This window comes from Psammomys obesus, unplaced genomic scaffold (assembly GCF_907164565.1).
Source record: "Psammomys obesus unplaced genomic scaffold, mPsaObe1.curated_primary_1811, whole genome shotgun sequence".
In the NCBI taxonomy this organism is placed as follows: Eukaryota; Metazoa; Chordata; class Mammalia; order Rodentia; family Muridae; genus Psammomys; species Psammomys obesus.
The window spans coordinates 8,420,782-8,434,747 of record NW_026596051.1 but is presented as its reverse complement, the minus strand read 5'-3'; the positions used below and the strand labels follow the sequence as shown (position 1 = coordinate 8,434,747).

At 40.0% G+C, this 13,966-nt stretch overlaps 1 protein-coding gene across 1 annotated transcript in view; it reads left to right on the top strand.

Annotated features, from left to right (window-relative positions):
- Positions 1 to 13,966, top strand: part of Spata48 (spermatogenesis associated 48) — a 73,784-nt gene that overhangs the window by 37,422 nt on the left and 22,396 nt on the right. Inside the window, exons 6-8 of the mRNA XM_055624033.1 lie at positions 1,985 to 2,026; positions 2,956 to 3,063; positions 13,604 to 13,699. Of these exons, the coding sequence (XP_055480008.1) occupies positions 1,985 to 2,026; positions 2,956 to 3,063; positions 13,604 to 13,699 (246 nt within the window). The remainder of the gene's footprint in view (positions 1 to 1,984; positions 2,027 to 2,955; positions 3,064 to 13,603; positions 13,700 to 13,966) is intronic.

The window sequence follows — 13,966 nt, the reverse complement described above, 5'->3', positions numbered from 1 at the left end:
CTTTCTCAATGCAGAAATGTTTACGTTTAACAATGTATATATAAATCCTTTACTGAAGGTTGTAGCGCTGGCATACTGGGTAAAAAGGCACTCGCCACCAAATCTGACTGCATGAGTACATATGGTGTCCTACAGCCCACATGATGGCAGAAGAGAACTGACTCCCAAAAGCTGCCTTCAGCCTTTACAAACATGCCAAAGCAGGTGTGCACCCCAACACACACACACACGCATACATGCACACACACATATACACGCACAGATGTACACACACACACACACATACACACTGAATAAATGAATAAAGAAGTGGAATAACAATAGAAATTTTCTTTCTTAACAGTAAAGACAGGAATGTCTCTCTCTCTCACCCATCACTTCTCTATTAGAATGGGTGTTTTTTTGCAGAACTGAAGTCTTAATTTCTAATGCAGCTCAATTCATCTACATTCTCCTCAACACTTTACTTTTTTGTGAGTTTTAATATAAACTCTTCCCTTCTCTGTGACAGTAAAGATATCCTCTTCCTTTTCTTTCTTCCCTTAAAAGTTTTTATTTTTTTTTATTTCACTTGAATCTTTTAAACAACTTGATGCTCACATTCTCTCAGCATGTAAGTCAGGAATCCAGTCTGTCACCAACTAATATGTTCTACTTCATTGTCCTGAGTAATTTATTGAGTAGTTGAATGAGTGGTGTGCGGGCTGATGTGTGGTGAGTCACAAACATCCATTACCACTCAAACCTATGAGTGGCAAGGTCATAAAACTGTACTTTCCAACAAACACTGTAGTCAGTTATACAGAACAGTGTGAATCAGGTAGGCACCACCAGAGTAGAGTGCACAGCCCCAGGAGGCGATCTATTGCCCCTGTTACTGAGAAGAATACCAAGCCTTGTGAGAGAAAATGGAGGAAATGGTCACCCCTGAGTTCCCAATACCAAGTGGTCAGCCCTGAAGTCATATACATAGAAGTAGCACTAACCAAACTCAGCATGTGGTATTTATGTATTTAGGAGAGAGAGAAGTCATAACAAAACAAGGGCATGATTTCAAGAGAGAGCAGGAGAGATGACCTGGGAGGACATGGAAGGAGGAAATGGATTAGGGAAAATAATGTAGTTATGTGTGTGGTTATGTTTTAACTCAAAAATTTTAATAAAAAAATAAAAGTACATTTTATTAAGCTGTATTAAACATAATATGCAAGATTTTAGAATTATTACGAAAATGTCTTGTCAAGTGTCTTAATAACACTTGATGCAGATTTTAGTATACAAATTGAAAGATAATTTGTGTAAGATTAAAACATTTAAAAAAAATCTTCATATCTACCTGGCAAACTGGAATTGCTGAAATACCACTTGAGTGCTTATATGAATAAAGTATATGATTGAGTTTATATTTTTGAAACAGCTAATTTCCAACTCAGCATCCTCGGATTCACTTCCCCAGTGCTGGAATTATGGGTCTGTGCCAAGGACCTCAACTTCATATTAATCATTCATGTATGAGTGTAAATCAACTCAAAGATGTTGATGAAAACATGTTATTTGCATCTTTTTATCGAGGTTTTAATAGACTTGCTGTATTTTTTCAGGGTTTTGGATGAAAAATAAGACATCAGTTGAAAGCTTTGTTTCTTATTAATACCATTCCTCTGAAATCATAAGGGCGCCATTCACTTTGGAACCATGGAAATTTGTCCCCAGGAGCTTACACCTTTATATAAATGCTTCTAACGGCTTTACTCATAGTTTCTAAGATCTGAAAACAACCAAGGCTTCCCTCAGCAGGGCACAGACGAATAGGCATTCTAAAGTATTAAAAAGCAATGGAATGCTCAGAAATGACTCCATTGTTTCTAAAACAAAAGTTTAGAGGTAAATTTCTCTATCTCTGAAGACCTTTCTATTTGAGAATTGTTATAGTAATTTGATAATTTAAAATATCAATAACTCAATTGTCTATTTTTTCTTTAAGTGTGAGTCCAAGTTCTAGGAGTAAATACATTCCTCTCTATACGTAAGTGACATTTATTGCTTTAAAATATACTATATTTAAGTCTACTTGTGTTTTGTTTTGTTTTTTTTTTTACTATGCATTCAGTACACTATTAAGTACACATCTGTGTTCTAACATGCTCCAATGGGCTCTGGAAGTTGAATCAAAACTTTGTTAGAGATTTTGATCAAGTTACAAAATGAGGAGTGACACATTTTCTGTTTTTCTTGTTGCTCCTACTCGTGTTGTCAGTGAGGAACAACATATAATTGGAAAACTGTGCTCATTAATACTGAATATCAGGAAGAACCTGTCCTTCCCTGCGCTAGCTCTGGCTCTGTGGATGGCAGGAGTGCATTGTTAATACTCAGCCATCTCCTTCCCTTTTCGTTCTTAGTTTGAAGGATCATCGCCTTGAAATGAAGGAGGTGGGAAAGAATGAAGGGGGGGGCAGACTTTGATCAGGGCTTCCTCCTTCTTACTGTTCTCCAGTGGAGCTGGCTGGTGTTTTAACCATGACACCAGAAGCCCTTGCAACTTGACCTGCTGATGTGGTCAACCTTCCCACATTCTCTCACACCTCAGTGCTTCTGGCACCTGCCTAGACTCCCAACCACACAGGATTGCCTTACTGCCTCCAGCAGATATCAACACCTTTCCCCATGCCTTTGCTTCTACCCTGTGACTTGTGGCTGCAGAAGAAGCCCAGCTTCTGGACTCAGAGACCCTGCAAAACAGCCACTGTCCCTCCTGCTCAACTTTACCATCCCAGAGTAGAGGCCTCACTTTCTGAAGACAAAGGGCCATACCTTTCTTGGTTTGAATTCCAATTGTCATCTATCATCATACTTTTACTTCTTGAGCTTTTGATCTATGTAACAAATAAAACATCCCTTATTTGCTTTGCTCAACTAATCTGTTTGCTACAACTTTCCCTTTCCCTGCAACAGTGGCCATGTGCAGAATACAAACGCTGATGATGTGGACAACCCCTTTGGAGATATCACATCTGTGGCCATGCCTCGGCACTCTAAGCTGCTCTACACAAACACAAGCCAGTAAGTGCCATTCTCACTTGTTTCCCTATCAACAGTGTAAAACATGGTGATACCATTACAAACGAAAGGGAAATAAATGGGTTGGTTTGTTATGAACCAAACTTATAAAGAAGGATGTGAGTTCCCAGAAAGAAATGATCACCTAGGAGATGACAGTTTGGGGACTCACCTGGGGCTCCTTTAGCAAGCTATGATATCACTGTGACTTCAGTGTCTCCATCCAAAAACTGTGTCACAAAATGCCAGCAGGAACCAACAGCATTCGTAAAGGGATTGGCTGACCAGCAGGCCATCAGTCACTGGACTGTGTAATCATCAATACTGAGAACACTACTTTATATAAATGGCTATAAAATGGCAGAAGTGACAAATTAAAACTGTCTTAATCACACATGAAAACTCACTGAGCAACTTTTTAAATAAAATTCCAGACAACAACTCAGTCATTTTCAAAATCAAACATTTTACGGCTGCAGAGATGGCTTGGTGCCTAAGGGAGCTCTCTGCTCTTATAGTGGACCCACATTTAGCAGCCAGAACTAACGTCAGACACTCAACCACTCACTTCTCCAGCTCCAGAAGATTTGAGTCCTTCTTCTGGTCTCCTCCAGCACCCACAAGCACGTGGTGCACAGACACACAGACTCGTGTATAAATAAAAATAAATCTCAAAAAAAAAAAGAACTCAAGCCACCTAACAGTACATGCTAAAGTTACACTAATTTGACGTTTAAGTGCTAAGAATGATGATAGGAAACTACTAAAGTCTCTTTTGTAATTGGATCATAATATTTCTATGATAGCAGAAAACTGTAATAGACAGTTTTCTATATGGTAAGACACTTCAGTGTGTAGGACACACGGTCTGGAATCTGAGCCTGTGTGTTTCAGTGCTGGCGATGCATGGTGTGGTGGCATGAGCAGTGCAAAGTGCTCATGTTGTGTGCTTAGAACCAAGACAGTGAAATCAAGTGATGATACAGGTCACACTGACTGAAACACCTGAGATTTATTACAAGTTAATTATGAATCAGTTTTGGGTGAGGGTGCATTCAGAAACGTTTTATTATTACTAAATTTTATGATGGCCACATTTGAATAGATGATAAATGGGTCCATGATTCACAGTCTAAGAAAGAGGACCATAGAATATACATACTCAGTCAGACCCTCTTTGTCCTGCGATTGGATAAACCCATCCTAAGTTATTCTTACTTCACAAAACACAGTGCAAGCTGGATTAGAAGTACTCCTTTCTGCAATCCTGGGCCAGACTCATAGTTCCGTGTTGCACCCTAGCCCAACAGAGAATTGGATCACATGTGTTAGCCAGGGGAAAGATTCGCATTCAAAGTCAGGGCACAGTTTCTATTGAATACGTGCCACGTTTGCACCAAAACAGCAAAGTCAGAAAGTAAGTTAAACTACTACACATCCCTCCATATTAGATATTATAATATATTTTCATTATCTTAGTTACTTTCCTATGGCTGCAAAGGGAATACCTGACCAAAGCAATGTGTAGAAGGAAGAGTTTATTTGGGCTGAGGTTCCAGATAAATAAGGGTCTGTCATGTCTGGGAGGCAGCAGCTGGAGCAGCAAGCTGAGAGCTTACAACAAAGGAAGCAATGAGCAATGGGGATGGACCTCAGGGCCTGGCTTCAGTATACTTCCTTCAGAAAAGTCAGACCTTCTAAACTATGATTGGTTCCTATAATCATAGGACATGTCTTACCCAGAACTTCACATAGCTGCAGCATGAGTTGTCACAACATTTTAAATGCTAATTAATTTTATCTTTAAAAACATGTTATGCAAAAAAAACATGTTATGCCCACAAACCAATGTAGATAAATGTCTTATTAGCTGACATTCTGCTATTCTAATGTTTGTTAAGTGTTCTTTATTTCCCGTTATTTATTTCTATTATTTATTTCACCTAATTCTTTTTTACTCTTTGTCAGTCTATAAAATATCTATCAAAACTATTATGTTGGCTATAGTACATTTATGTAAATGGTCTCATCAAGGAATTTAAGCATGTTTGTCTAGAGATGGAAGCTATGCCAACAACTGTCCTAATGAAAATATAAAAAAAATAAAATAAAAGACTTGCCTCCAACAAGCTAAAAATCCTGGTGGACAAACAATTTCACAAAAACCTGACTTTGCTTTGTGACCCACAACTGTGAAGAAGTCATTCACATGCGGCATTCCAAAGTCCGTTGAGGCCTGCCTGCTGTGTTCCAACAAGGCTGTAGCAAGTCAGTGTAAAATTCTTCCATAAATTCTGCAAAGAAACCATTGACATTTAAACAATAATTCTAAAAATCCTGAAAGAAAGAACTTGAGGAGAAAGCCAATCTTAAAATGTTCGCCACGCACAAGATTTTAATAATGTTTTAAGGACACCAAGCAGAAGAGAAGCCTGAAACTGACATTTAACTGTGCTTCTCCAATGTGGGCGCCAGAGGGCATCCCAGGTTGCAAAGTTTCTTCTCTTGATTGATTTTTTTCTGTTTTTTAACAAACCCTTTTAAAACACAACAAATGTTTTTCGTTTTTATCATCAAGTGTTTATGGATGCCGTGACACATATTATCATACGTAACACACATGACTGCCTGTGTGTTTGCCCACACTGACCTCAAGAAAGAGATTTCTAGTGAACTCTTCAGAGCTCCTCGTGCCCTGTGCCCGGGGACCTAATCATCTCCTTTCCTGCCCCAACCAAGAAGCTCCCAGCTCCACTTCGTGCTGATCTCTGGATTGGCCACTTGGTAGTTCTGCTACCTACAGATGTGTCTCAAATTAAATGTTATGTATTTTGCACAGTATCACACTGGGCTATCATAAAATTATAGAATTTATAAAGCATGATTTCATCTCCATAAAGTCTGAGGCCCAGAAACGCCAATTTTTACTTTTGTGCCACATAGGAGGAAACAAACAAACAAACAAACAAAGCCCTCACTACCCCATTCAAATGCAAGCATGGCATTCCTTGAAGTTCACAACCTAAAAGGACTTCTTACTTAAAAGTACCCTTATGATATTATCCTTAGGATCCAGAATATTAGTGTTTAACCAACCTTTGCAATGATGCTGTCCTTCAGTAAGGCAAAAAGTCAGTAAGTCAGTAAGGCAAAAAGCTGACTTCCAGTGACTTGATCCAAGCCCCTCCCCCACCCCATTATCTTTCAAACTTGAAACTTCCCACAGTTGTTTTCTTTCTTCTCTTTCTTTTCTTTCTTTCTTTTTATTTCTCTCTCTCTCTCTTTCTAATTAACAGGTCATCTGACATCACCAGTGTGGTCTACATTGGTGGAGAGTGCGTAAACATTTTAAGTTTTATAGAATTGAATCTGATCTTTATAGGAATGGAGTGCAGAAAACAATAGTAAACACAAAATCATACTCTGCCGTGACAACACAACTGCTGTTTTCCACCTGTCACATGCCCCCCTCCCTTGCTGCGATGTGTCGCAGGGAGTATGCACCACCTCTGCACTAGAGCATGATCATGAAACACACTTGCCTGAACACCATTCCTGTTCTTGCAGATGTACTACAATTGACTGATTTCAGTTCATATATAAATTGTTTCCTTTCTCTTTTCTTTTTGCTATTATACATAATTATCTCACATATTCTCTGCATATGTCTTTCATGATTTAAAATTATTTACTTAGTGGAGGTTCCTTGAAATAGATTCCAGGGTCAAAATTTACCAACATTTTCAAACCTGTTGTTCAGTCATTTTTCCGGAACTGATGTGTCCATCATGGGTATGTGTCTACCTCTAGTGTTCGCATAGCTCATCAGGCATTACCTTTTAACTTCTGCACATCCTGATATAAAACAGCCCAAGTATTTATAAAGTATACAAAGTAAGCTGTCTCTTACTTTGTTTCTATACCAGTGTTGGAGATTTGATGATCCTTTATCTGTGTATCAAAGAAGTCTGCAATATATGTATATGGTGTGTCTATATTCACATACAATTTGCATGCATGTAAGATTTAAATAAACCCTGAGTATTTTCTCCATGATTCATTTAATGGTTGCATAATATTCCTCTATGAAACTAAACCAAGTTTATATAGGCCAAGTTCTCAACATTTTTCCTATGACAAACAATGAAGGAAAAAAAACTTTTGCATTTATTTTTTGCATAATTATGGCTACATACGTGTATATCACATCCCTACAAACAGAATTATGACATGTTTTCACCTTATGAACAACAGTTTCCTAATTTGGCATTCATGTCCAGATATGAGAGGACATTCAAAGTTAAGGAACTTACAGCTTGAAAGTATGTCAAGGCCCAGGAAAATCCAAACTATCCATCATGTTGAACAAGAGTTCAAAATAGCTTGACAGAGATTTCACTTCAACACCTTTCGTGGACATAGGTGACAGTCAGGATCTTCTTTAAATTATATGATTAGCCTCCATTTTCTAATCTGAATCAAACAGGAAAGTTAAGGTAAGGATCATTTTTTTCTTTCAGTCTGACTTTGCCTTTTTACACAAGAATGTCTTAGACTTTTGACAAGCTGAACACAAAACCAGTTCTTTTTGTGATTTCTGCCATAACCCTGTGTCTCCATAATAGCCACAGTCAGGAGTGGTCAGGACAGGCAGTCAGAAATGTCTGAAATGTGCCTGCAGACCTGTGCCTAGGAGCAACCTGCACCCCCTCCGAAGAAGCAAGCTGCCTCCGAAGGAGCAGCTTTTCTTCCACTGTGGAGTCGGAATGAAGGAGCAAGGCCGTGGCACCTGCTCTAGAAGCACTTCCACCATTTTCCCAGAAAAGAGTGAGGATGGCCTGTGAGGGAGGTGCAGGTCCAGATCATTGATCGCTGTCTCATCACAACTAAGAATATTGTCTGCCTCAGAAAGTCAGTCCCACACTGACTCTGCTTTTTCTGCTGCGGGAATTTCTGTGAGGACACATCAGCCAATAAAGAGAAATTGTCCAACACAGATTCGCAGCCAGCGCCTGGGGAATCTCTCAGGTGGGAATGGACCATCTCCTGCACCTTGGTGGAATTTCTTGCAGCCTTACAGAACTCACCCCACAGCCCAAGCTCAGATTTGCTGCAAGCAGCTGTTCCCAAAGTCAGCCTGATGTTTCTGCCTTGCAGTAGGACACTTTGGCCTTCCCAGAACGCTTTCACAACTACTTTCGCCTTTATTTTTCAAAACATTGTGAACAAACCAGAAGTGGAGAAACCAGTTCTGTTTCCATTCCGCAGACAAGGAGGTTAAGGTCAAAGGCAATGACATGAAGAGACCCAAATGGCTCATTTCTTGAGCAGTGACTTTACATCTAGAAAATGGACCTCCTGACCACAGGCAAATGCTTGCCCTTAACACAAGGCCAATGGTGCTTTGCATCTGGCATAGAGCTGGCTCTTGGGATTCATCCTTGCCTAGAAGAAAAACCTAGAGCCATTTTAATCCTTTATCTCCTTGTAAATGGAAGGTGTGCAGAGTGAAGAAGACATGGGAAAAAACATATCCACGGGGTGGTGATAATAGCAACAAAATTACAAACTTCTGGAAAGGTTGGAACATAAATCTTAAAGGCATTCAAAAAAAAAAAAAAAACAGTTCAAGCCAGGATGTATCAGCACTTGCCTGTAATCCCAGCACTTGGGAAGCAGAGGCAGGTGATGTCTTTGAGTTCAAGGTCAGCATGTTCTACAAAGCCAGTCCAAGACAACCAAAGTTACAGAGAGAAACCCTGTCTCAAAAAAATAAATAAATAAAAAGTAGTGAATGGAAACATCAGATCCATCACAGCTCCAAATACCTCCTCTCCCTCCCTCTTTTTCTGTCTATATGTTGGGCTTTCCTTCTTTTCATTCTCTGGACCCATCCCCTCTCCCATCCACTTTCTGTCCTGAGCTACTCCCCTTCCTTCCTGCTCATCTGAGTTCCTCTTGTTGATTCTGCATATGATGAGCATGATGCCATGATTGCTCCTCACCTGTACCACATGGCCCCCTTGGGCCCTCAAGGAAGGTGCAGAGACCCTGGACTTTGGGTACACTATATCTAGTAAAGATGAGAATGGCACAGAAAGTCTCCATTTGAACTGGCTTGGTGACTAAAAGCACGTGCTGATCTTCCCGAGGACCTAAGTTCAGTTCCCAACACCTATATTAGGCAGCTCACAACTGTCTACATCTCCAATTTCAGGGGACCCAGTGCTGCCATTTAGCTCCTGTGGTCACTACACTCACATTCACATAAACACACAAAGACATATTAAAACCAAAAATCTTTTCATTTTTATATAAAATTAAATATTTTAGTAAATTGAAAATGTAAGATGAACTGGACATGCTGTCTCACACCTGGAAGCCCAGCACTCAGGAGGCTTACACAGGAAGATTTCCAGGAATTTAAAGCCATTGTGGGCTACACAGTAAGTGTCAGGCCAGGAAAAAAAAATAACTGTTTTCAATTGGTCTCAGGTCACCCACTGGTCAGAGAGGCCATAGAGTTAAAAGTTTCCTTAGCTGCCTTTTGTCTTTGCCATCATGGTCTTTGCCCAAGTAGGTTCTTCAGGCCTCAACATGTTTATTTCATCAAATGGGTGAGCTGTGTGTATAGCTCAGCAAGAGAAAACTTGCTTTGTGTGTATCAAGTCCTGGGTTTAGTCTCCAGTACCACAGGGGAATAGCAGATGTGTATTTATGGTAGCCACCGGGTTCCACTGAGAACCTTTGGATCTTTCACATGTGGCCCACTGCATGAGCTCTGACCCCCAGGCTGCTCAGGCTGGAGGCTGGTCCTACCACTTGAAGTTCAGTTGACTTTGAGCATATTACCTAGACTTTGCCTCTATTCCTTCCCATAATGTATGCACATGATACAATATAAGGCTTAGGATTATAGAGAAAATTGTCCAAGTTATAGGACTAATTTAAAAGAGAATTTGTTATACACAGTAAGTATTAGGTCTGTAGTATGTTAGGAAATTTGTATGCATGACTAAATCTTTATCCATGTAGGCAATACATTTATTCTATATACAACATAGCCTTTCCTATGCTGTATGTAGAATATATTTTGCTTCTTTTCTACTTTACTTCAAAGTACATTCCTCTTATTTTTGTTAACCTTTAAGTATACACTATGTGTATATATAATTATAATAAACTGGATTTAGTCTCTGGTATCTGTCTCACACCAGATACCAACATCCAGGAGGCTCACGCAGGAAAATTGCTAGCATTGCTGATTCATGTTCTGAAATCATCATTTTTTTTACTTTATTATGCTTTATTGAAATGAAACAATCAGTTGTCAACTTAGATAGCAAACTATTCAAACAAAACAAAACCCAAGCTCATAAAGGAATTGGGGCTCCAAAGATGTGGCCAAAGCCAAAAAGTTGGAAACGAAGATAGAAACAAATGTAGTATCTGTACAAATGGGCTGCAGAATCTCATCTCTTTTCACATGGGCAGGTAGGATTCTCTGAACATGCAGCAGGTGGAGAGGTCTGTTCCATTGCCTTGATACCTTTCATGGCTTTGTTTCCTTCAGCTGAAAAACACCCCTCAGAAGCAGCCTGAGTATCCCAGAAAGGAGCCTTTTCTTCATATAAGGTTGCACTTGCATGGCAAGTGCTTATATCACAAGAGGGCAAAAATGCTCTTGTGATTTCCCTATAGGCCAAGGTTAAGGGAAATATATTTAACAGCAGTGTGGGCGAGAACTTTCATTTTCAAATATTTAGCACTTTATTGTACAGCTGAATTCATCCTCAGTGTGAGCAGCTAATTGGTCAGCTAGTTATATAGTATATCATTATTTTTAGATAAGATGAATTATATGGAACAGCCTTTATGTAGCATAGCTTCCAGTGAAGATCAGTAAATAGTCTACAAAGCACAGGGACACATACAGCTGCGTGGGGTTTTACATGAACCCCCGCCCCCCATGACTAACACTTTGCTGTGTCCATCTCTCCGATATCCTGGCTGCTCAGCTGAGGACTCTGACTTTAGAAGCTTCTGCAGGTGTTTCAAAGGCAGTGGAAAAAACCTGTCACACAGATGGAGGGGATTTCCTTGGTAACATGCATGGAAGCTTCAAAGTATGCTTGGGGGGAAGAGACATACACACACATCAGTAATTTTTGGTACCCCTCCACCTTACAGCTACACTTTAAGAAACTCCCGAGAAATCCCAAGGGACATTGCCCAGAACTTGGCAGCTCTCATTGACCCATCCAGGCACCTCCAAAAGAGTTCACAATTTTTTTACAGCAGGTTCCTGATCCTCACCCCATGCTAGAACCTGTGAGAAATGATGGCAAGCCCAGATTCCCAGGCCCTGCCATTCCTGATTTAGTCAGAATATTGGGAAATGACGTTATATATCACCACCTTTTAAACAGCCAAGGAGACTTCAGTGTGTGGAAAGATCTGCAAGTCTTTGCAGGTGTGTGAACGGTGTGAATTTTATAATGGAACAACAATGCTTCCATTTTGTAAACATTTTTATTTTTTTTCAATTGTCCTATCTCTAGTTTTTCAGCTGCCATCGGCTGGGCTGAAGCCCAGGGAGCTTTCCTGATGGCTGGTGCCATTTCACTGAGGCTGAGGGGCAGCCAGGCCTGCCAGTGCTGGCCTTTCAGTCCTCTCAATGCAGGGCCTTGTCTTTAGCTGCTCATTTTTCTAGCCTTGGAAAAATTATTAATTCATACTATTTACTCTGACCAATGGCTCTTGATGTGATTTTTCCTTTGTTTTGTAAGCATGCAGGTGTTCCCAATTTGATTAGCTTGAGGTAGTGCTATCACCGAATAGCCATAGAATGCCACATTCAAAAAGCAACTATGAGCTTTATTAGAGCAACTTCCTGCTCACTACATAATTTTTCCCTAACATTGTGATACTAACACATAATCAACATAGGAAGAACTCCAGGGAATTACAGTATGTTTATATATGTATGTATATATAAGCTTATAGTGCTAGAGGGTTCAATCCACAGTCCTTGGCCATGCCACTATGAGTCTACAGTTTGCACAATATACCATGGAAGTAGAAAATCCTGGAGAAGTCTGTCCAAATCACAACCAGGATCCCCTAGTAGCCTCCTAAGAGCACTCCCCTAGTAATCTAACTCCCCCTCTCTGAGCCCTATCTCCCAAAGGCTTTACCACCTTCTGATGGTGCCCCAAGCTGAAAATCAGTCTGTCAGCACAAGGAGGGCCTTTGGATGACATTTAACATACAGCTCACATTAAGGAGAAACTGCCTTTCTTAAGCTCCATTCTGCAAAATGTCTGTAAGGACAGATCATTCCCAGAAAAAAGTTTTGTCTGGTTCATTGGATATGTGGAAAGTACATAGCCAAGACATCCACAGAAGAGGAGTTCTCCTTTGACAGACATTTGGCTGTTGCTGCTGCCTTGTATTTAGTTTTAGTGTAAATTTTGAGTAAGAAATAAACATGGGATATCATGCTGTCAAAGTCAGTTCCCAGGAAGGGGAGGCACAAAACACAGAGCTGAAACGTTGCAGCTCAGGATGTGTTCATGATGGTGGCTGTAATTTGTCTGCTCTGAGGCAACAGCACACTGAGGCTGCAATGCTAATGGGTGTCCACTCTAGGCGTGGCATCAGCAGTGTGCCCAAGCTTTTTGGTGTACAATTAAATCTTCTTTTTTCTTGTGCTTTTGGTAGTAATAAGCAGCCACCAAGCTTGAGACTCATGTCGGGTCCTGTCCTTCACCTTCTCTCCTCCTGGGAAACCATCTGTGTAAACCATTTTGAATGTTATTGAGGCAAACATATCAGTGATTCTTCGTGTTCTCCTTAATGACTGGGTTAAATCATTCGAGACTGTCGGTTGACTGCGTTTTCTACAGAGCTCTTCTCTGTACACAGTAAAGAACCTTCCCCTGTGTTTTCATGTTTTCTCACTCTGTCTGTGGCAGGGAAAAAGAAGAGGAAATAGAGCAGTGGGTGGTATAAAATAAGCAAGTCAGTGTGGAGCTACTGAGTGGTTTGACATGTATTGTCAATGCACAGTTTCAGAAAAGCTTCTGAAATCAAAGATATGAAAGATTATGGTGGCAAGAAATACATTTGACCATAAACACCGTGAGTGGAAACATAAGCACGTGTCTTTATTGATATAGAGTTAGTAGTACAAAGTTATATGTGGCATAGATCTGTTTGGTCAAAACACACCTTCCTTCAATGTGCAACTTAGCTTACCAGTAAGTCATGGACATTCATATTTAAAATAACAGTTAAAGCATACTTGAAAGAAGCATTTTAGCACCAGAGTTGAGCTGTTACCCAGATGTCTATGTGTCCATACCAGGTTATGTATGTCTCCTTCCCTGGTTGTCTACCTAAGCTCCAGACCCTATAAAGGAAAAACAATGTGATGGTCTCTTCTTTTCTATATTTTATATTTGGGTCTAGTTACTATGACTATTTCAGAAATCATTATTTTAATCTCCTTTCATGTCCCTCCTCTCACTTTTGACTTCAGTGCTGCAAATATTCCAGGATACACTGGCAAGGTTCATTTCACAGCCACCCACCCAACAAATTGTAATGTTCCACCAAAAGATTCAGAGATGGACCGGTAAGTAGGAATCCTATTACTCAGCTTGCTCACATACATTAGAAAGAGAAATGATAATTATGGTTATTCCATTAAAGAACAATTAAATACTAACAGTAAATTTGCAGTGCTTAAGAAAAATTTGGTGACAAATCCAAAAAAGAAAGTAGTTTATTTTCCAACTGAAGGGAACTTTACTCAGAATTGCCTGGGGGGAAAAATGCAGGTTAATGGTCCTGTTGACAGTGGTCCCTTTAGGCTCTTCTTCGAGCATATTGTGAGAAAGAA